Here is a 22,096-nt window from a genome sequence, read left to right on the forward strand (position 1 = left end):
TGACATCTAGCAAAGCACACCCAGCAAAGCAGCTCAGCACCCCTCAGCACCCCCAGTTGAAAGGCAAGCCTGCAGAGTCAGAACCAGGGGGGAAACAGGAAATACTTCATGTTCTTCAGGACTGAACACATGGCTCCTGAAAGCAGTGAAGCCACCCTAGACCCACAGACTCCCTCCTCCCCAGCTCATGTGTGAAAACTGCAGATTACTTTTCTCCTTCTCTGTTCGCTTTCACTGATGCCCCCTGAGTCCCTGCAGAACCAAGGCAGCTCCCAGCAGAGAGCCCTTCCACACAACAGTGCCTCAGCCAGGGCCATGCAAACCCAGGCCTGGCCTGACACCTCCAAGTGTCACCTACACACTTCTGCAAAGCTTACTTCATAAAGATCCAAGCTGGAGCCAGGCTTCTTCCCAAGCCATGCACCCAATCAGCACAGCCTACCCCTGCAAAGCCACATGTGCAAGACCCAAGGAAGAATGAGATCAGCAAGGTGCTGTCAGCTTGTCACTGCTTTGTTACTGGAGGCCTTTTCCCTGGGTATTTGGCCTGCAATCACAGCATGGTAGGGGTTGGAAGGGACCTCAAGAGATCACCAAGATCACCCAGGGCAGGTCACACAGAACACATCCAGGAGGGTTTGGGAAGCCTCCAGAGCAGGAGACTCCACAACCTCTCTGGGCAGCCTGCTCCAGGGCTCAGCACCCTCACAGGGACAGTTTTCCCTCCTCTGCTCCAGCTTGCCCCAGTGCCCCTTGTGCTGTCCTTGGACATCCCTGAGCAATGAGGGCAGACTTCAGGGTCCTCTGCTCGGGCTTGGAGCCTCAGCTCCCTCGGCTGTCCTCACAGGGAGATGTTCCACTGCCTGCAGCAGCTTCGTGGCTCTCTGCTGGACTCTCTCCAGCAGGTGCCTATGGCAGAATCCCTCTGGCAGGGTGGATTTCAGAGAGTACCACTGGAAGGGCATCCCTCCACAAAACCAAGTCTCCTTCAGAGCTCAGGAGTGTGCTTAGTGATCCTCAGCTAAGCAGCAGAACAGACTTGTTCTAGAAGACCTGCCAGAAGTTCCAACTGAAAGAGCAAGTGACAGCTCTGAAATGGAGTCAAGAGTAGTGAGGCAGCATGAGGAAGGAATTTGACTTTCCATTATTGGAAGTCAGAAAGAAATGGCAGGGTTTGGAACAGCGAGTCCTGCTGGGATAGACTCCTCACCAACTCTGTATCTCTTCAGAAACAACATACATGGAGCTAGTAAGGACAGCATGTCAGAAAACTGGTACAAACCCAGCTTGGTACTGCTCATCTCCAACCCCATCCCAGCCAAAACTCATCCCTGCCAATTAAATGCAGCCCCTAAGAATAACTAAGGGCAAAACGAGAGCCCCTCATCACTTTCAAGAGTTCCTGATCCTGTCTTCTACCTGGTAGCACTGTTACTGACAGCCTGAAAACCTCACCCCTTCACTTGTGCAGATGGCTGAGAACCACATCTGCAAGCCCTTCACAACAATGAATACTGAAGCTAATCCTCTTGCCTGCCTTCACTGAGATGCTTCTTTGGTCTCATGTGACCAATACTGCTGTGGAGGCACATTCAGTCACAGGCTGAGAGACCTGGGGCTAGTAGGCCTGGAGAAGGGAAGAGAAGACTGAGAGGGGATCTCATTAATGTCTGTAAGTATCTGAGGGGTGGGTGTGAAGAGGATGGAACCAACCTCTTTTCAGTGATACCCAGGGACAGGACAAGGGGCAATGGACAAACTCAATCACAGGAAATTCGATCTCAACATGAGGAGAAGCTTCTTTGGTCTGAGGGTGCTGAGCCCTGGGGCAGGCTGCCCAGAGAGGTTGTGGAGTCTCCTGCTCTGGAGACTTTCAAGCCCCACCTGGCTGTGTTCTGTGTGCCCTGCCCTGGGTGACCCTGCTCTGGCAGGGGGGGTTGGACTCAATCTTCTGAGTATCATTCTATGATATACTCATGGTGTGCCACAAAGTTACCAGAAAGAAAGAATCCCCTCCTCAAGATAAAGATGCAAATAACAATGGTAGCATTCTTCAGCAACAAATTGCAGTGTATTCCTGAGCTGTTACTTGCTGTGGATTGGAAAAAAGGAGGAAAGAAAAATAAACCTTGCCCAAGCCTTGTAAAGCTGAGCCTGGGCTTCAAAAAGCACCCAGCATGGATCAGTGCCCACAGCAAAGGCCCAGGATTGAGTTAACTATTCTATATTTTTGGAAGTTAAAAGCCTGGCTGCTGATGAATTGGGGAAATTATCCTCTGCCCGAGAGAGACAGAAGGGCAGAGCAGGTGAGAGGAGTTGAGCTGATGTGCTCTTTGCAGCTTCAGCAATTTGCCTCTGAGTTCCAGGTCAGTGCCCTTACAGTGAGTATAAAACTGGAAAATCTGCACAAGGAAATGCTAGCAGGAGACTGCTGTGGGTTCCTTCCTTCTGCCTGATAACAGGGTCTGCTGAATCCCAGGTGATTATACCTACCCAGCTACCAAACACCCCCAAAGCTTGCTCTAGCCTCCTTTTGTTGCCAACAGAAGGACAGTGCATGCACAATTGAGCCCTACTTTTCCTTCTGATCAGAAACTCCTCACAGTGCCTGAGATGGAAGAGCCCAGTTCAACTGACAAGGCAGTCTGCTTGCTAACTTGGCTCAGGCTGTTAGATAGCACACAGCTTTACATCAAGTGCAGCCAGGAAAGGAACAGCCCCAGTGCTGAACTCCATGAACATGTGAATGCATTTCTGCTTCAAGCAGGGGAGAGGGATGGGCTGCACAGGTCTTCAAAAGCTATCTTCTGCAGTCTGCCTGCACTGTGGCTCCCACAACACATCTGGAATCCATCCTAGCTTCACCCTAAGAAATCACTGTCTTCTAGGCACTGTGGCAGTCTCCTGGCACCTGCCAGTCTCAGCCTTCCTCACTTCCTTCAGGAAAGCCAAGTCTCTAAGTGAAACAAGTGCAAAGCCTTTCCAGATTCACTGTAGAAGCACCTGGACACAGCTGAGTTCCCAGGAGAGGAATAAATGAACAGATCCTTGAGTGGATCTTTCTTGGAAGGTTTTAGCACCTCCAGTGCCACCCTCTAAACACACAGGTATCTGCTCTCAGGAGAAGTCACATTCTTCTAACTACAACTCCTCAGGTTCCAGACTAGCTTTAGGCACTGAAGAGCCCAAGTCTACAGGTACACCAACTCAAGAGAAAACTTTTTCTCCCCAGCTCAGAGGAGGCCATAAAGATGATTAGGGACCTGGAGTTCAGCCTGAAGAGGAGAAGACCTAATAGCAGCCTGCCAGTACCTGAAGGGGGCTACAGGGAGGCTGCAGAGAGTGTTGCCAAAGGCCTGCAGTGACAGGATGAGGGACAATGGCTTCAAACTACAGCAGGTTTAGACTGGATGCTAGGAACAAGTTCTGCACCGTGAGAGTGGTGGCACACCAGAATAGGCTGCCCAGGGAAGTAGTTGTGCCCCCATCCCTGGAGACATTCAAGGTGAGGCTGGACAGAGCTCTGGGCAACCTGATCCAGTGGAGGATGTCCCTGCTGCCTGCAGGGGGGTTGGGCTGGATGACCTTTGTAGGTCCCTTCCAACCCAGATTGTTCTATGAAAATGCAGTGTTACCTCTCCTTTACTCTGTCTATACTCATCCAAGAGCCACATGCACTGTTCTGTCTCTGAGCAGGCTGCAGGAAGAACCTCTCCAGCTACCAGGCTGCAGCACCCTGGCAGCACAGAGAGCAAAGCTCACCTTTACATCCAAGTTTGTCTTTAATCCAGCAAGCCTTCAGCTGTGAATCAGAGTACACTGGCTGACAGGTCACATGCTCCTGGCTGCTCTGCTTTTAGAGGAAGTTAGGCTCTTTATTGCAAGACAATCTAAATGCCAATAAAAATAGATGCAGATCAGGTCTGAACAGCCTCCCTAACTGCACTCAAGACCATTGCCATACAGGATCAGGAGACACCAGCACAGCCATCAGAAAGAGAGCCAGAAGTGTTTAGATGAGTAAGAGAGCAGTAAGTTTTGGGGTACTGAATGACAGAAGTGCAACCAAAAATTAATGACATCCTTGAAACATTCCAACCACCTGAAGCAAACACCCCTCTGAACTATGCAACCTGCCTGCTGGCCAAGGGAAAAGGAGTACCTAGGAGGCCAAGCCCTTCACTTCAGTGCTGTTCTTGGCACAGGTCCTGTGCTGGTGAACACCACAGGCAGGCTCTAACATCTCCTTGCAAGCCCCATGCAGAAATGCTGCGTGTGAGCCCAACAGGATTCCTTGGACATAGGGCCCACTGAACAGCTTCCTCACTGCGAGATCTCAAAGCACTGCAATATTGCTAACACAAGGAACACAGTTACAGTGACACTACTGAACAAACACTCCCACCTGATGCTCTAACTCACTGCACACTGCTCTCTTCACTGTGCTCACACAGCTCCACCAACCTTTCATTTTTCCCTCTCACAGAACCATACAACAGTCTGGGTTGGAAGGGACCTTCAGAGCTCACCCAGCCCAACCCCCTGCACTCAGCAGGGACATCCTCTACTGGATCAGGTTGCCCAGAGCCCTCTCCAGCCTCTCCTGGAATAGCTCCAGGGATGGGGGCACAACCACTTCCCTGGGCAACCTGTTCCAGTGTCCCAGCAGCCTCATGGTGCAAAACTTACTCCTAACATCTAATCTAAATCTTCTCTTTTTAATTTCAAACCTTGCTCCTCATGCCATCACCACAAGCCTTTGGGAACAGTCCCTCTGCAGCCTTCTTGTATTCTCCCTTCAGGTACTGGAAGGCTGCTCTAAGGTCTCCCCAGAGCTTTTCTCTTCTCCAGGCTGAACAGCCCCATCTTGGATGCTCTGTAAAATGCCACACTTTGGGAGCATGGTGCTCAGTTTCAGAGCACTCCTTTGAAGCTTTCACTAAACACTTCCATTTTACTTGGATGGGCTTTGACATTTAGCAGCTGGGTAAGTCAGCATCACACAGCTGGATCAAGTGGAGGCTTTCCAGAGGAGGGAGGGAAATGAAGGTGCTTAGGAAGTTGTTTGCACAGGCAAGAATTGCTAGGTATAAAAGTTGGTTTTGCTAGGGACACAAGACAGGTCAAACAGAACACAACCACCATGCACACAGATGGCTCTGTAACTACTCATAAGGGCAACAGATAATGCTACCTTTGGGCCTTCCCTGGCTGCCAGGGGACTACAAGCCTGACTCCAAGTTCTCCAAAATAACTCTCTGTGACTTTCTGTAATTTTCCATGTTTGGATATTTTTTGTGGGTGGTGGTTTGGGGTTTTTTTTTTTTAAGGGAACCTGATGCTTCCAAAAATGAAAGGCCTTAAAATAGTCTCAAAAAGCCTCTGTCATACTTTGGTGCTAAACTGCCAGAGTCCTCTTTTTGGAGTGTGGGAATTCCATCATCCAGTACTCCTGCATCTTCTGTGCAATGAAATGAGAGGGAAAATAGAAGATCACAATAAAACTGAAAGCATCAAACCTCTAACACATTCTGCTTGGGCATTTCAGTTTCCAGCTGTTACAGTCAATAAAATGCTTCCCTCAACAGACTGCACAACAAGGGCTCTGACACTACAGACACCTCCCCACTCTGCTGGTTTTAATGTAACTTGTAAGAATACTCAGATTCTTCTGTGATGCAGGAAGAGCTTTTTCCAGTCAATCAATCAATCAATCACCATGCATTTACTCTAACACTGCACATTTATCAGCACTGGATGGTCCTCACTGAATCATTCAACTACCTTAAAGAAAAAACACACACACACCCCTCCCCCCAAAGAAACAACCCTTACACCTCAAACTACCACACTCCTCTAGACCAAGGGGTGGGTTGGTTTGGGGTTTCTAATTAAAACAAACCCCCCCCCAAATGTGTATTATGACTCTTCTTGTATTAAGAGTCAGCAGAGTAATTTCACCACAAATTCTATTTCTTTGTATTTTAAGCCCTTCAGGACTTGTGTAACAGTCTCCATTAAAAAGGTCACCAAGGGGGAAAAAAAGATGCATTTTGTGTGCAGCTGTGCAGCTACCTGGCAGTCAAAAATGCTCTACAGATATACATTAAGGAGTCTGGGTGGAAACAACCCTAGCTGTGCAACTGAGTAGGCCATTACATAAAGTTTGTTGCTATAAAAATAGAAAGCAGGACCTGACATAATTTCAAGGTCTTTTTGTGCTGATAGGGCAGCTACAGAAAACAGGAGAGGAATACAGTCAGCAGGTCTGAAATTGAGACATTCTCAAATTTGGATTTTAAGATAAAATCTTCTGAATGCAAAGACACCAAAACCCCTCAAGAGACGTCAAAAAGCAGCCAAGGCTAAAGCTCTGAATCTTTCAGCACAGCATTTCTTCAGGATGTCACAAGGCCAACACTAACCCTGACACAGTAATGGGACAAGGAGGCTGAGGAAATGTGGTTTTGGTCCTCCTGCACCAACATAAAGTCGAAGGCTGAGGGAAATTTAAGCTATTGCAGATTGTCAGAGATCAGAGAGGAAACCAAACCTGGGGATTGCAATCAGTGTTGCTGAAACATCAGTGCTACTCTTGAAAATACCTGACCCAGAAACCGGGGTCTGAAACCTCCTGAACTGTTTACAGCACATCTCTCTCACACACACAGTCTCCTACGTGGTTTGAACTGAAAAAACTTCCAAAGTCACACAGGTATGGCGAACCCAGCAGGGAAACCTCACAACTGACTGAGCTAATAGGGTCTGGACAAGCAAACAATCACCACTAAAACGTGTTTGGTGTTCAGCTCCCTTAGCTTTGACACAGACCTCTGACCAAGCTTTGATGAGCTTGCCCAGCAGAACAAGAACAAAGAGGCAGAGGTATTCCAACTTCCCTATGAAAAATCAGTGACCTGCAAGCTTGTTTGCTTCCTAAGCAGTTACCCCCAACACACAGCAGTGCCACCAGGCCTCACTCCCTGCCGCAGAGACGGACAGGGTTCTGACAGGCGGCCGCTGTGCTCTCCCTCCTGGGCCTCGCTTTCAGCACCTTTCCACTAACTCAAGCTCCTAGAGGAGCCCAGGCCCAGCACCGAGTGCAGCCTGGTGGGGAAGCCCTGCAAGGAGGCTCTCCTCGCCAGCGAGCCTGATATGTCATTTACAGCACACCCACACGCCCTACGATTAACTTCATTTCGTCTTTAATCGGGTTTAGAAGCTCTTACGTGCTCCTGTGTGCAGAGTGGCCAGCCCCGAACAAAGAGGGGAAAGAGGGAGGGAGGGAGGCAGGGGGAAGCCTTCGCCCCCGAGGGGCTGGCTGCGGGTACCTGGCCCCCCGCCCGCCGCCGCCGCGGCACGCCGAGGGAGCGGGGCAGGCCGAGAGAGCGGGGCCCTCCAGGGCCGCCCTTCGCCTCAGAGCACCCCCGGCCCGGCAACGGCTCCGGGCCGCGCTCCTCCCGAGGCCGAAGGAGGCCTCTCCGCGGCCAGGCCGCGCCACCCGCCCCTCGTCGCCCACCCGCCGGCCCCCGGCCCCTGCGCTCCGGCGGCGGCCTGCAGCCGGCGGGGCCGCAAGCGCCGCTTCCGGAGCCGGGGCCGGGCCCGCGGCCTCCATGTTGGGCCCGGCGCGGCGCTCACCTGCATACCGGGCACTTGCACCGCCACGGGCGAGTGGGCCATGGCGGGCTGCGGCGGCCGGGCGCCGCCCGCTGCTCCTCTCTCGGCCTCCCTGCTCCTGGGCGGCGGCGGCGACGGGGCCTGGAAGGACAAAGCGGCGGGGAGGCGGCTTTAGCGCGGCCGCGCTCCCTCCTTCCCGCGTCGCGGCCCGCCCCGCCCGGCAGCCCCCGCCCGCCGCCGGCTCACCTCGGGGCCGCGGCCGAGCTGCGCGACGCGGGCGGGAAGGGGGAGTCCCTAGCACCGCTCTGCCATGCCCGCCGGGCGCCTAGCAGCGGCCCCGCCGGCTAGCGCCGCTCGCCCTGCCCATTCCCCCCCTGCCCGGTGCCTGCGCGGACGTGGCTGCTCTGGGCACTGCGGCGGCGTGCGGAGCGGCGGCTCTCGGGACGGCCGGGGCTGGGCTCAAAGCGCCATGTCAGACTCCGGCAGCAGGAGGAGACGTCGGTGGCTCCTGTGCGGCGGCTTCTTCCGTCTCGGCTCCGGCCTTGTGGGGCGGAGCCGCCGCCGCACGGGCCCCGGCGTCACTGCCTCCCCCGCCTCCTGCCCGCGGCGGGTGGGCAGGGACCGGGGCGGGGGGCGGGGCAGGGACCGGGGCGGGGGGCGGGGCAGGGACCGGGGCGGGGGGGCGGGGCGAGGGCGGGGGGCGGGGCGGGGGCGGGCCCCTCGTGCCGGCGGCCCCTCGGGGCGTTGCGCGGCGCCGGGGTCCCGTCGGGCCTCGTCGCTCCAGCCAGGGCGCCTCGGGGGCTGTCACACTGCTCTTGAACCCCTTCAGGCCCTGCCTCGGGGTCCTGGCCTCCCACACACGTGCTGTACACACGGCCTCGGCCCCTCGTACCCCACTACCCTGTCACACCGTGCCTGCACCCTTGGCTCCCATTCTCCGGGGACCCAGGAGTGCAGGTAACCGAGTGGGTATTTGCGGCTTGTTTGCTTTCGCGACACCGAGAAGTGGTGCCTTAGGAAGCTGCTGGCAGCCAGCCGTGTGAGCAAGTCCGCCGTGGCTGTGGAGGTTCAGCTGGCAGCCGGGGGGGCTGGATGAAGGATTTCCCCACCCACGCCACCCCTCCCCCAGCCCTCCCCCAGCCCTCCCCCAGCCGTTGCAGGGCTCTCCCGACGCAGGCTTCTGTCCTTCACCACCGCCTTCCCTAGTGGGCTGGGGTGGGCTGCTAGGGGGACGAGAGAAAAATCGTAGTCACAGGATGGTTTGGGTTGGAAGGGACCTTCAAAGGCCATCTGTAGAGTTCAACTCCCCGTAGTGAGCAGGGACATCTTCAGCTCGATGGAGTTGCTCGAATCCCTGTCCAACCTGACCTGGAATGCTTCCAGGGATATAACTACCAGGACCTGGGGAGCAGAAAATAACAGTGTTTTCGGGTGACATTTTTCCCATTCACACATGAGTCACCTAGGAGTGTGCATGATTCACATTCCTGTGCATGGAGGTTCTGCCAGTTACCCAGGCAAAGCTAAATCCAACAGCTTTTATGGCACTGGTCTTTCCCTCACCCCCCTGAGCAAGAATCACAGAAACATTCAGATTGGACAAGACCCTCAGGATCACCAAGTCCAACCCATGACCCTGCTCTACAAGGTTCACCCCAACCACCACATCCAGGGCTGGTGACTCAACCACCTCCCATCAAATCGACCTCCCTCCACACGGGCCCAGCAAATACCCTTGTGTGTATGCAAGGGCTTCATGGAACCACTCAATCACTTGGGTTGGAAAAGACCTTTAAGATAGAATCACAGAATTGCCTGGTTGGAAAAGACCTTAAGATGATTGAGTCCAACCATAACATCTCGCTGCCACGCAGCAGTTAGACCATCTCCCTAAGTTCCTCATCCAAACAGCTATTAAACACCTCCAGCGATGGCGACTCCACCACCTCTCTGGGAAGCCTGCCCCAGTGCCCAACGACCCTGTCAGTGAAGACATTTCTCCTAATATCTACCTAGCCCTCCCCTGGTGTGATTTGAGGCCATTTCCTCTCATCTATCACCTGTAACCTGGGAGATGAGCCCAGCCCCCACCTGTCTCCAACCTCCTTTCAGGGAGCTGTAGAGAGGAATGAGGTCTCCCCTCAGCCTACCCTTCACAGAATCACAGAATTAACCAGGTTGGAAAAGACCTTCAAGGTCATCAAGTCCAACCTCTCACCCAGCACCATCTGATCAACAAAACCATGGCACCAAGGGCCTCAGCCAGGCTCTTCCTAAACACCTCCAGGGATGGTGACTCCACCACCTCCCTGGGCAGCACAGTCCAGTGGGCAATCTCTCTTGCTGGGAAGAATTTCTTCCTCACCTCCAGCCCAAACCTCCCCTGGCACAGCTTGAGACTGTGTCCTCTTGTTCTGGTGCTGGGGGCCTGGCAGAAGAGACCAACCCCCACCTGGCTACAGCCTCCCTTCAGGGAGTTGGAGAGAGCAATGAGGTCTCCCCTGAGCCTCCTCTTCTCCAGGCTAAGCAACCCCAGCTCCCTCAGCCTCTCCTCACAGCGCTGTGCTCCAGACCCCTCCCCAGCTTTGTTGGCCTTTCTGGACACCTTCCAGCATCTCAACATCTTTCCCAACCTGAGGAGCCCAAAACTGGACACAGGACTCAAGGTGTGGCCTAACCAGTGCAGTGTACAGGGGCAGAATGACCTCCCTGCTCCTGCTGGCCACACTGTTCCTGATGCAGGCCAGACTGAACAATCCCAGTTCCCTCAGCTGCTCCTCATAGGAAATGTTTTCAAGAGGGGTCTTGAGATTGTGGAGTCCAACCATTATCTAAGTCAAATTCACAGTTTGTATGTCTAAAAGCCAAAAGAACAGAGAGCAAGCTGGAGATGTTGGCTTGCTGGCCATAGCTGAGCTGCCCTGCCTGGCTCAGAAAGGATGTGTCAGAAGACAGTCTTCCTCCCTTGCGACTCAGAGAAGCACTGCACTGTGGCAGTGAGCACAAAACATCTCTGTTCAAGGTAAGGTTGTGTTAGAAGGGACTAAAGCCAAAAATTCAAAGCCAGGCAGTCTCCATCCTTAACTCACTGTGGTTTTGACCAAAGCCCAAACTCACAGTGGTGTTAGTTAAGGACAGGCTGGTGGCTCATGCTGGAATATGATTTTTTCCCCCAACGTGCCAGTTTGTTAAGCCTTTACTGTTATGAAAATGTTTACTTTCTTCTGTACCCTTTAAAACATAATGTACTTCTGTGTGCTCCATCTGTGTCTGACTTACCCAAGAGCCCAGGAGGAGTTCATTTGGATGGGTGGAATTTTTCAGGTCAGTATTTTCTGCAAGTTTAGACCACATCCTCGAACTTTAAAAAGGGGCTTTTTATTAATAAGCCTCTGGGAGGGAAGAAAGAAGGATTTCTGCTGGAAAAAGCTTGCTCAGTTCTTGTGCAGTGTTATAGTCAATAAATGAATGAGCATCCACTCATGGAACTCCCGCACACTGCCCGGTTCATTCTCATCTAACATAGAGCCATAGAATCAAAGAATGGTTTGGATTGGAAGGGACCTGCAAAGGCCATCCAGCCCAACTCCCCAGCAGTCAGCAGGGACACCTTCCACTAGATCAGGTTGCCCAGAGCCCTGTCCAGGCACACCTAGACTATTTCCAGGGATGGAGCCTCAACCACCTCCATGGGCAACCTGTTCCAGCGTTCCACCACCCTCATGGTGCAGAAATTAGACTAGAATAGGATTAACCAGGTTGGAAAAGACCTCAGAGATCATCAAGTCCAACCTATCACCCAGCACCATCTGATCAACTAACCCATGGCACCAAGGGCCTCAGCCAGGCTCTTCTTAAAGACCTCCAGGGATGGGGACTCCACCACCTCCCTGGGCAGCACATTCCCATGGCCAATCTCTCTTGCTGGGAAGAATTTTTTCCTCACCTCCAGCCTAAACCTCCCCTGGCACAGCTTGAGACTGTGTCCTCTTGTTCTGGTGATGGGGGCCTGGGAAAGCAGATGACCCCCCACCTGGCTACAGCCTCCCTTCAGGAAGTTGTAGAAAGCAAGAAGGTCTCCCCTGAGCCTCCTCTTCTCCAGGCTAAGCAACCCCAGCTCCCTCAGCCTCTCCTCCCAGGGCTGTGCTCCAGACCCCTCCCCAGCTTTGTTGCCCTTCTCTGGACACCTTCCAGCATCTCAACATCTTTCCTAACCTGAGGAGCCCAGAACTGGACACAGGACTCAAGGTGTGGCCTAACCAGTGCTGAGTACAGGGCAGAATGAGCTCCCTGCTCCTGCTGGCCACACTGTTCCTGATGCAGGCCAGGATGCCATTGGCCCTCCTGGCCACCTGGGCACACTGCAGGCTCATGTTCAGCCTACCATCAACCAGCACCCCCAGGTCCCTCTCTACCTGGCTGCTCTCAGCCACTCTGACCCCAGCCTGTAGCACTGCCTGGGGTTGTTGTGGCCAATGTGTAGAACCTGGCACTTGGATGTGTTCAATCTCCTGCCCTTGGACTCTGCCCATTTGCCCAGCCTGGCAAGATCCCTCTGCAGAGCCTCTCTACCCTCCAGCAGATCAACTCCTGCCCCCAGCTTGCTGTCAGCTGCAAACTTACTGCTGATGGACTCAATCCCCTCCTCCAGATCATCAACAAAGACATTGAACAGGCTGGGGCCCACGTCCTCACATCCAGTCTCAATCTGCTCTAATCTAATTTGAAGCCATTGTCCCTCATCCTATCATGGCAGGCCCTTGTAAAAAGTCTCTCTGCATACTTCCTGTAGCCCCCTTCAGATACTGGCAGGCTGCTATTAGGTCTCCCCAGAGCCTTCTCTTCTCCAGGCTGAACACCCCCAGCCCCCTCAGCCTGTCCTTGTAGCAGAGGCGGTCCAACCCCCCTGATCATTTTCGTGGCCTCCTCTGTATCCATTCCATCAGGTCCAGGTCCTTCCTGTATTGAGGGCTCCAGAGCTAACACACTTACACCACCTCTCAGCTTACCTTTTAATGCTCTTTAGAGTATGAGCCCTGAAAACATCCCGAGAAATGAAACAGGAGGCCTTTTGTTTCACTCTGCTAATGCATCAGCATCCCTCTGCTCCTCTTCTGTCCCTGAGGCTCTGCCTTTCTTTTTCTGTCCATTTAGTACCTTGATTTTCCTCCCCAGATCCCGCTAACTGCTTACCTCAGGCTTGTCTACACTTTATACTCTCCCTTTCAAAGCACCTGACTGCCTTGTGTCAGGGGAGTGCTCATTGCCAATCCACTCCTCCTGGTTTGGGACCAAATGCTGCTGCCTTTTCATTGTTTTGTATATCTGATTTGCAGGCAGCTTCAATATCCCATGGAAGGGACTCTTGCAAATGTGTTGAACAGAGTAAGAGCAGAGCAATTGCTATGCATGTGATAAGGTATTCTCCAGTGATTATCATAAAGACATAGAATGCTTTGGGTTGGAAGGGACCTTAAAGCTCATCCAGCTCCAACCCCTGCCATGAGCAGGGACCCCTCCCACCAGCACAGCTTGCTCAAGGCCTCATCCAGCCTGGCCTTCAACACCTCCAGGCAGGAGGCAGCCACAGCCTCCCTGGGCAGCCTGTGCCAGAGTCTCCCCAGCCTCACTCTCAACAATTTCTTCCTCATCTCCACTCTCAATCTCTCCTCTCCCAGCTCAAAGCCATTGTTCCTCATCCTGGCACTCCCAGCCCTTGTCACAAGTCCCTCCCCAGCTCTCCTGGAGCCCTTCAGGTCCTGGCAGGCTGCTCTGAGGTCTCCCTGGAGCCTTCTCTTCTCCAGGCTGCACAGCCCCAACTCTCCCAGCCTGGCCCCACAGGGAAGGTTCTGCAGCCTCTGCTCATCTTGGTGGCCTCCTCTGGAGCCTCTCCAGCAGCTCCAGGTCCTTCTTGTGCTGGGGGCCCAGAGCTGGAGGCAGTGCTGCAGGTGGGCTCTGAGCAGAGCAGAGCAGAGGGGCAGAATCCCCTCCCTGTGCTGCTGCTCTCCCTGCTCTGGCTGCAGCTCAGCACTCAGCTGGCTCTGGGCTGCCAGGGCCCAGTGCTGGCTCCTGGGGACTTTGTCACCACCTGACACCCCCAAGGCCTTCTGCTCAAGGTGGCTCTTGAGCCACTCCTCACCCAGCCTGGATTTGTATATATGTCTGTAGTTAACTGCCACCGTTGCAGACTGGCTGAGAGCACTGCAGGGACAAAAGCAAACAGCAGAGTGTCCTGCACAGGGCAGTGCTGCTGAGGCCACAGTGGCTCAGAAAGCCTCAGGATGGTGTAGTGAGCAAAGCCAGGGAGGGAAATCTGTCAGAGAACCTTAGGTAATCAGCCAGTCACGTAGTGACTGAATCATGGAGCCAAGCTGTGAAGTGAGGTAGGCTGGCACCACAGCATCTCAGGAAAGGGCTGTAATATTGCCTGCCACTCTGTCATTAGCCAGCTCTAATTGGTGTGTTAAGAAACTCTGAGGGTCAGCTGCTGATATTGCTGGGTGAAAGACCTTCCCTACCCCCTTGCAGCCTGCTCTGTCTAAATATCTGTTGCTGCTGTTTTCCAAGGCTTAGAATGTGTCTGTAATTCACTTAGGGCAGCTCTCAGGGCCCAGCAGCAGCACTGTGACCCACATCAGACCTCCTACTGTTTCCTGCATTTCACTACTACCAGTCTGGGGTTGCTGGTGTGAAAACAGAATTGTTTTTCCATCAGGAGGCTGCAAGCAGCTAATAAACACACTGAGCTCTGTGAGAGTGCCTACAGCAGGTGAGTTGTTCAGACCTACCACCTTTCTCTCAGATTTCCAATCCTAAATGAATAAAATTAAATTACTGACACTGCTAAACAGAAAAATGCTGCACCTGGCAGCTGTGGGCTCCAGTGACTCCTCACAGTGATTTGCTGGGGTGAGGGGAGGGAGTCTGATCTGCTTCCAGAAGAGATGGTGCAGACACATTAGGAAAGATCCCATCAGAGTCACACATCTGTCTAGGAAATGTGATGCCCAGTTCATACAGATCTGAGTGGGTCTGGGTTAGAAACCTTTAGTGCCTCTTGACAAAGCTCAGCTGGCTGATGCAGCACTGACCCAGGCTCATGGTCACAGTCACAGAACCAGAGAATCAGAGAATGCTTTGGGTTGGAAGGGACCTCAGAGATCATCCAGCTCCAGCCCCCTGCCATGGGCAGGGACCCCTCCCACCAGCACAGGCTGCTCAAGGCCTCATCCAGCCTGGCCTTCAACACCTCCAGGCAGGAGGCAGCCAAAGCCTCCCTGGGCAGCCTGTGCCAGAGTCTCCCCAGCCTCCCTTTCAAAAATTTCTTCCTCATCTCCACTCTCAATCTCTCCTCTCCCAGCTCAAAGCCATTGTTCCTCATCCTGGCACTCCCAGCCCTTGTCACAAGTCCCTCCCCAGCTCTTCTGAAGCCCTTCAGGTCCTGGAGGCTGCTCTGAGCTCTCCCTGTTCTTCACCATGAGGTTGGTGGAACACTGGAACAGGTTGCCCAAGGAGGTGGTTGAGGCCCCATCCCTGGAGCTATTCAAGGTGAGGCTGGACAAGGCACTGCACAACCTGATCCAATGAAGGATGTCCCTGCTGCCTGCAGGGGGGTTGGGCTAGGTGAGCTTTGGAGGTCACTTCCAGTCTGGACCATTCTATGATTCTCAACAACATGACAGCAGCCCAATGCCACAAGGAGAATTAGCTGGCAAAAGCCTTCTCCAGCTCTGGGTTCCCCTGGAGGAGCCAGCTCAACCATTTTCCTGGAGCAGGTGAAGGGAGCTCCTTCAGCACAAAAGGGTTGTTTAGAGAATTCATCTGCCAGAGTCTGCCAGTGCCAAGCAGCTGCTCAGCAATGGAGGTTTTCCTGCCCTGTGGCAACCTGTGCATTTTCCCCAGGAGCCAGCAGTGGCACATCCCTGACACCAGGATGAGGACTTTACCAACATTCCATATCCTCCCTCACAAGCAAGGGGGCAAAATGCTACTTCTTAGCAGGGCAAAATGATGCATCTTCCAGAGATCTTCTTAGAGATGGCTGAGCTATTTTTTAATTGACACTCTGTGCTTTTAAGGGACATCATCAGGCTGAGGTAAATGCCTAGGATGGAAAACATGGGTGAGGGATGCTGCTTCACCATCTCATTCGGTGCAGGGACTAAGGATCATTAAATGAAACAAGCAGGTGCCAGGTTCAAAGCAAACAGCAGCAGGCACTTCTTCACACAGGGGGTAGTTAAGCTGGTGAGCTCCTTCCTACAGGCCAAAAGTGCCTGGATGATGTAATGGAAGGGAAAAAAAAACCAGCATTGGGAAATACCATTTATAAAACTAGCACCTCTGGTTGAGGAAGTTTGTGAGCTTCAAATCCCTGCAGGCTAGTGCAGGCATTGCCCCTGCTCACTCCCTTCTCAGATGCTCCTCTAAGCCCCTGCTGCATGGAAAAGACCTCAGAGATCATAGCATCATAACATCACAGAGCCATAGAATTGTTTTGCTTGGAAGAGACCTCTAAGATCATTGAGTCCAACCATCAACCTAACACCACCATGGCCACTAAAGCATGTCCTGAAGTGCCAGGTTTCTTGAACACCTCCAGGGAGGTTTCAAATGTCAGCAGAAACACAAAGAAATCAGGAGAGATCGAGGGCAAGGCTGAATTGTGAGCAGAGATCAGGTGGTTTAAAGCCCAAACTGGCAGATTTTGCTTTTAACATATCCACAGAACAATTTTCTTATCAGAGAGCCACAGAATCATTTGGGTTGGAAAAGCCCTTTCAGATCATCCAGTCCAACCATTCTCTAACTTTTCCAAGGCTGGTGCCAAACCCTGGCCCTCAGCACCATAGCTCTGCCTCTCTGAAACACCTCCAGGGGTGGGGATTTAGCCACAACCCAGGGCAGCCTGTGCCAGGCTTGGAGAACCCTTCAAGTGAAGAAATGTCTTCTAACCTCCAACTCAAAACTCCCCTGGTGCAACTTGAAGCCATTTCCTCTCATCCTGTCACCTGCCACTAGAGAGAAGAGCCCAACCCCCACCTCACTGCAGCCACCTTCCAGGGAGCTGCAGAGAGCAATGAGGTCTCCTCTGAGTCCCTTCCTCTCCAGGAAATGCCAGAGGTGAATTCATCAAATCCTCTCCCCAAAAAAGCAGCAGCTTCACAAATGGTCAGCTGCACAGAGGAGAGAAGCTGCATAGTTCCATCTCTTACCTTAGACACCTTAAGGCTTTAAACCAAGCAATGACCAGCTGAGGGCAAAGGCTGCGTGTGGGAAATCCCAAGCTGAAACAGGATTTTCTCTCTCCCTAGAGCTTTTTACCTGAGCAATGCCTCAGTTTTTTAAGGGTTAACAACATCAGCCACACAAGGGGTAACAAACACGAGCAGCATGGGTGCACACAACCATGGAACCATAGAATCATACAACCACAGAACCATGGAACCATAGAATCATACAACCATGGAACCATAGAATCATACAACCACGGAACCATAGAATCATATAACCATGGAACCTAGAGTCATACAACCACAGAACCATGGAGCCATAGAAACATAACACCATGGAACCATAGAAACATACAACCACAGAACCATGGAACCATAGAAACATAACACCATGGAACCTAGAATCATACAACCACAGAACCATGGAACCTAGAATCATACAACCACAGAACCATGGAACCATAGAAACATACAACCACAGAACCATGGAACCATAGAATCATACAACCATGGAACCATAGAATCATACAACCATGGAACCATAGAATCATATAACCATGGAACCTAGAGTCATACAACCACAGAACCATGGAGGCATAGAAACATAACACCATGGAACCATAGAAACATACAACCACAGAACCATGGAACCATAGAAACATAACACCATGGAACCTAGAATCATACAACCACAGAACCATGGAACCTAGAATCATAGAACCACAGAACCATGGAACCATAGAAACATACAACCACAGAACCATGGAACCATAGAAACATACAACCACAGAACCATGGAACCATAGAATCATACAACCGTGGAACCATAGAAACATACAACCATGGAACCATAGAATCATATAACCATGGAACCTAGAGTCATACAACCACAGAACCATGGAACCATAGAAACATACAACCATGGAACCATAGAAACATACAACCACAGAACCATGGAACCATAGAAACATACAACCACAGAACCATGGAACCATAGAATCATACAACCATGGAACCATAGAATCATATAACCATGGAACCTAGAGTCATACAACCACAGAACCATGGAACCATAGAAACATAACACCATGGAACCTAGAATCATACAACCACAGAACCATGGAACCGTAGAAACATAACACCATGGAACCATAGAATCATATAACCATGGAACCTAGAGTCATACAACCACAGAACCATGGAACCATAGAATCATACAACCATGGAACCATAGAAACATACAACCACAGAACCATGGAACCATAGAATCATACAACCATGGAACCATAGAAACATACAACCATGGAACCATAGAATCATACAACCACGGAACCATAGAATCATATAACCATGGAACCTAGAGTCATACAACCACAGAACCATGGAACCATAGAAACATAACACCATGGAACCATAGAATCATACAACCACGGAACCATAGAACTGTTGAGGTTGGAAGAGACCTTTGAGATCACCAAGTCCAACTGCTCACCTAGAGCTCCTAATCCCACTGCTGCTGTGGCAGACAGATTGTGTTCTCACATGCTTGACTCGTTCTCTTGTTCAAATTTCATCCTGGAGGGCTCACATTTGGCCAAACGGTACCCAGCCCAGCTGGGAAGAAGTGTCCTGCAACAGTGGGCAGAGCTATATTGCTGACAGGAACAGCAGACATGGTGCCCATGGCACTAGGTGAGTCCACAGCACAGATTTATTTCTTTCTTGGGAGTTCTTCATGGAAGAGTTCTTTGAGGGAGGTTCTCCTCCCCCTCTACTCTGCTCTGGTGAGGTCACACATGGAATATTGCATCCAGTTTTGGGCTCCCCAGTTCAGGAGGGACAGGGATCTGCTGGAGAGAGTCCAAAGGAGGGCTACAAGGATGCTGAAAGGACTGGAGACTGCCTGGGGAGGAGAGGCTGAGAGCTCTGGGGGTGGTTGGTCTGGAGAGGAGAAGACTGAGAGGGATCTGATCAATGTCTGTCAATAGCTGAGGGCTGGGGGTCAGGAAGGAAGGGACAGGGACAGGCTCTGCTCATTTGTGCCCTGTTATAGGACAAGGGGTAGTGAATGGAAACTGCAGCACAAGAGGTTCCACCTCAACATGAGGAGGAACTTCTGCACTGTGAGGGTCCCAGAGCCCTGGAGCAGGCTGCCCAGAGAGGTTGTGGAGTCTCCTGCTCTGGAGACTTTCAAGACCTAGCTGGATGTGTTCCTGTATGACCTGTGCTGGATTCTATGCTCCTGCTCTGGCAAGGGGAAGATTTCCAGAGGTCCCTTCCAATCCCTAACATCCTGTGGTCCTGTGATCCTGTAACCTTTAGTTTTCCATAACAGGAAAAATAAAGAAACCAGTGAGTTGTCTTTGCACAGGTGCTAAGCTAACATCAAGTGTGTGTTGGGTTGGTGTGGTGAATGGTGAGTCACTGCCTGACTAAGGATTGTGATAAACTGAGTGGAGGGATCACAAGTTCAAGGGCAAGCTTTTCACCTTCACTGCAAAAACAGGTCCTTGTCCTGCTGGACTTTCTGTTTCCATATAGTCTTTGGCTTGAAGAAGCCAATCTCCTGTAGGAGAGTCCTGTACTTCTAGCCAAGTGAGCAAGCTCAGGAAGTGTGGGACGGAAGAGCAGACTGAGAGGGATTAGGAACTCGTTACAAAATAGAGTGCAAAGAGTGGTGCTCAGTGGGGCCAAGCCCAGCTGGAGAGCTGGCACCAGTGGAGTCCCCCAGGGATCAGTGCTGGGTCCAGTCCTGCTCAACATCTTCATCAATGACACTGATGGCAATGACAGACAGACAGACAGAGGCTGCTCAGCAGCTTTGCTGATGACACCAAGCTGGGAGGCTTGGCTGAGACACCTGAAGGCTGTGTGAGACTTGGGCAGGCTGAGAGCTGGGCAGAGAGGAACCTGCTGAGGCTCAACAAGGAGAGGAGCAGAGTCCTGCAGCTGGGCAGGAAGAATCAACTGCAGCAGCACAGCCTGGGAGGGGATCTGCTGCAGAGCAGCCCCAAGGAGAAGGAGCTGGGAGTGCTGCTGGGCAGCAAGGTCTGCAGGGCACAGCAATGTGCCCTGGGGGCCAAGAAGGCCAAGGTGGTCCTGGGGGCATTGAGAGGAGTGTGGCCAGCAGAGCCAGGGAGGTTCTCCTCCCCCTCTGCTCTGCCCTGCTGAGACCTCCCCTGGAATATTGCATCCAGCTCTGGGCTGCCCAGCTCAGGAGGGACAGGGATCTGCTGCAGAGAGGCCAAGGGAGGCTGCAAGGGACTGCAGCAGTGCCTGGGGAGAAGAGGCTGAGAGCCCTGGGGCTGTTCAGTCTGGAGAGGAGAAGCTATCAATATCTATCAATCTATCAGTACCTGAGGGCTGGGGGTCAGGAAGGAAGGGACAGGGTAAAGGTCCCTTCCCACCCCTAACATTCTGTGAGCCTCTGATCCTGTAAGCCAGGTGGGGTTGGGGTTATGTTTCTGACATCTCCATTACAAACACACTCCACTTGCACTTCCACCTGTGACACAAACCACACCCCCCCAGGTAATTGTGTCCAGTTCAGGAGTTTCACATCACACAACGTGGAGCCTCTCACATCAATGGCCTAATAGATTCCTGCTTGCAAATAGATTTCATTCTTCTAAATAACTCTTCCTTGCTCTATTTTTTCCCTTAGCAGGAAGCCAACATTTCAGCAAAGCCTGCACTCTTGAAATACCAAAAATAGTTTGGCCACAAGAGTGGAAGGGGTGAAGGAAGTGAGCGAGAGGCCCTGCCAGTGGGCAAACAAAATGCCAGCCCCGTGAGCAGTCTTCTCTGCAATGCTGCTCCAGCCATTACCTCTTTTGAATTGAAGCTTGGGGGTTGTGTGGGTTGGTTGGTTTGTTTTTCTGATCACCCACTCCCCTGTGTATGAAGGAACCAGCAACGAGAGGCTGCAGTTCCTGCAAGGGCACAGCACCTGCTCCAAAGAGGCACAGGCTGACAGCTTCAGGCAGGGCTGGGGCAGGCTGCTTGTAGGAGCAGGCTGCTGCCAGCACCACCTTCTACCAGCACCAAGAAAAGGCTGGAGACAAAATACATATAAAAGAAAGAGGTGGTTTAAAAACTGTTTCAACAGGAAAGTGAAAGAAAAGGCAAGAAAATAAACCCAGGAAGAATCAGGGAATTGTCAGGGCGGGAAGGGACCTCCAGGCTCAGCCACTCCCAACCCCCTGCCATGGGCAGGGACACCTCACACCACAGCAGGTTGCTCACAGCCACATCCAGCCTGGCTGCAAACACCTCCAGGGCTGGGGCTTAAGAACTAGTATCTATGCCCGGCACCGGTGTCACTCCCCAGCACCAATGTCTCTCCCCAGCACCGATGTCACTCCCCAGCACCAATGTCACTCCCCAACACCAGTGTCTCTCCCCAGCACCAATGTCACTCCCCAGCACCAATGTCACTCCCCAACACCAGTGTCTCTCCCCAGCACCAATGTCTCTCCCCAGCACCAATGTCACTCCCCAACACCAGTGTCTCTCCCCAGCACCAATGTCACTCCCCAACACCAGTGTCTCTCCCCAGCACCAATGTCACTCCCCAGCACCAGTGTCTCTCCCCAGCACCAGTGTCTCTCCCCAGCACCAGTGTCTCTCCCCAGCACCAGTGTCACTCCCCAGCACCAATGTCTCTCCCCAGCACCGATGTCACTCCCCAGCACCAATGTCTCTCCCCAGCACCAATGTCACTCCCCAGCACCAATGTCTCTCCCCAACACCAGTGACTCTCCCCAGCACCGGTGTCACTCCCCAGCACCAATGTCACTCCCCAGCACCAATATCACTCCCCAGCACCAATGTCACTCCCCAGCACCGATGTCACTCCCCAGCACCAATGTCTCTCCCCAGCACCAGTGTCTCTCCCCAGCACCGATGTCACTCCCCAGCACCGATGTCACTCCCCAACACCAGTGTCTCTCCCCAGCACCAATGTCACTCCCCAACACCAATGTCACTCCCCAGCACCGATGTCACTCCCCAGGACCAATGTCTCTCCCCAGCACCGATGTCTCTCCCCAGCACCAATGTCACTCCCCAACACCAGTGTCTCTCCCCAGCACCAATGTCACTCCCCAACACCAGTGTCTCTCCCCAGCACCAATGTCACTCCCCAACACCAATGTCACTCCCCAGCACCAGTGTCTCTCCCCAGCACCGATGTCTCTCCCCAGCACCAATGTCTCTCCCCAGCACCAGTGTCTCTCCCCAGCACC

At 52.6% G+C, this 22,096-nt stretch overlaps 1 protein-coding gene across 1 annotated transcript in view; it reads right to left on the reverse strand.

Annotated features, from left to right (window-relative positions):
* Positions 1-8,162, reverse strand: part of LOC137457369 (serine/threonine-protein kinase 26) — a 41,582-nt gene extending 33,420 nt beyond the window's left edge. Inside the window, exons 1-2 of the mRNA XM_068169270.1 lie at positions 7,864-8,162; positions 7,639-7,758 (exon numbers count right to left, since the gene is read on the reverse strand). Coding sequence (XP_068025371.1) covers positions 7,639-7,680 — 42 coding nt within the window. The 5' untranslated portion in view covers positions 7,681-7,758; positions 7,864-8,162. The remainder of the gene's footprint in view (positions 1-7,638; positions 7,759-7,863) is intronic.
* Between the last annotated feature and the right edge of the window lie 13,934 nt (positions 8,163-22,096).

This window comes from Melanerpes formicivorus, unplaced genomic scaffold, assembly GCF_026170545.1.
Source record: "Melanerpes formicivorus ecotype bairdi unplaced genomic scaffold, bMelFor1.0.p_v2 SCAF_174, whole genome shotgun sequence".
In the NCBI taxonomy this organism is placed as follows: Eukaryota; Metazoa; Chordata; class Aves; order Piciformes; family Picidae; genus Melanerpes; species Melanerpes formicivorus.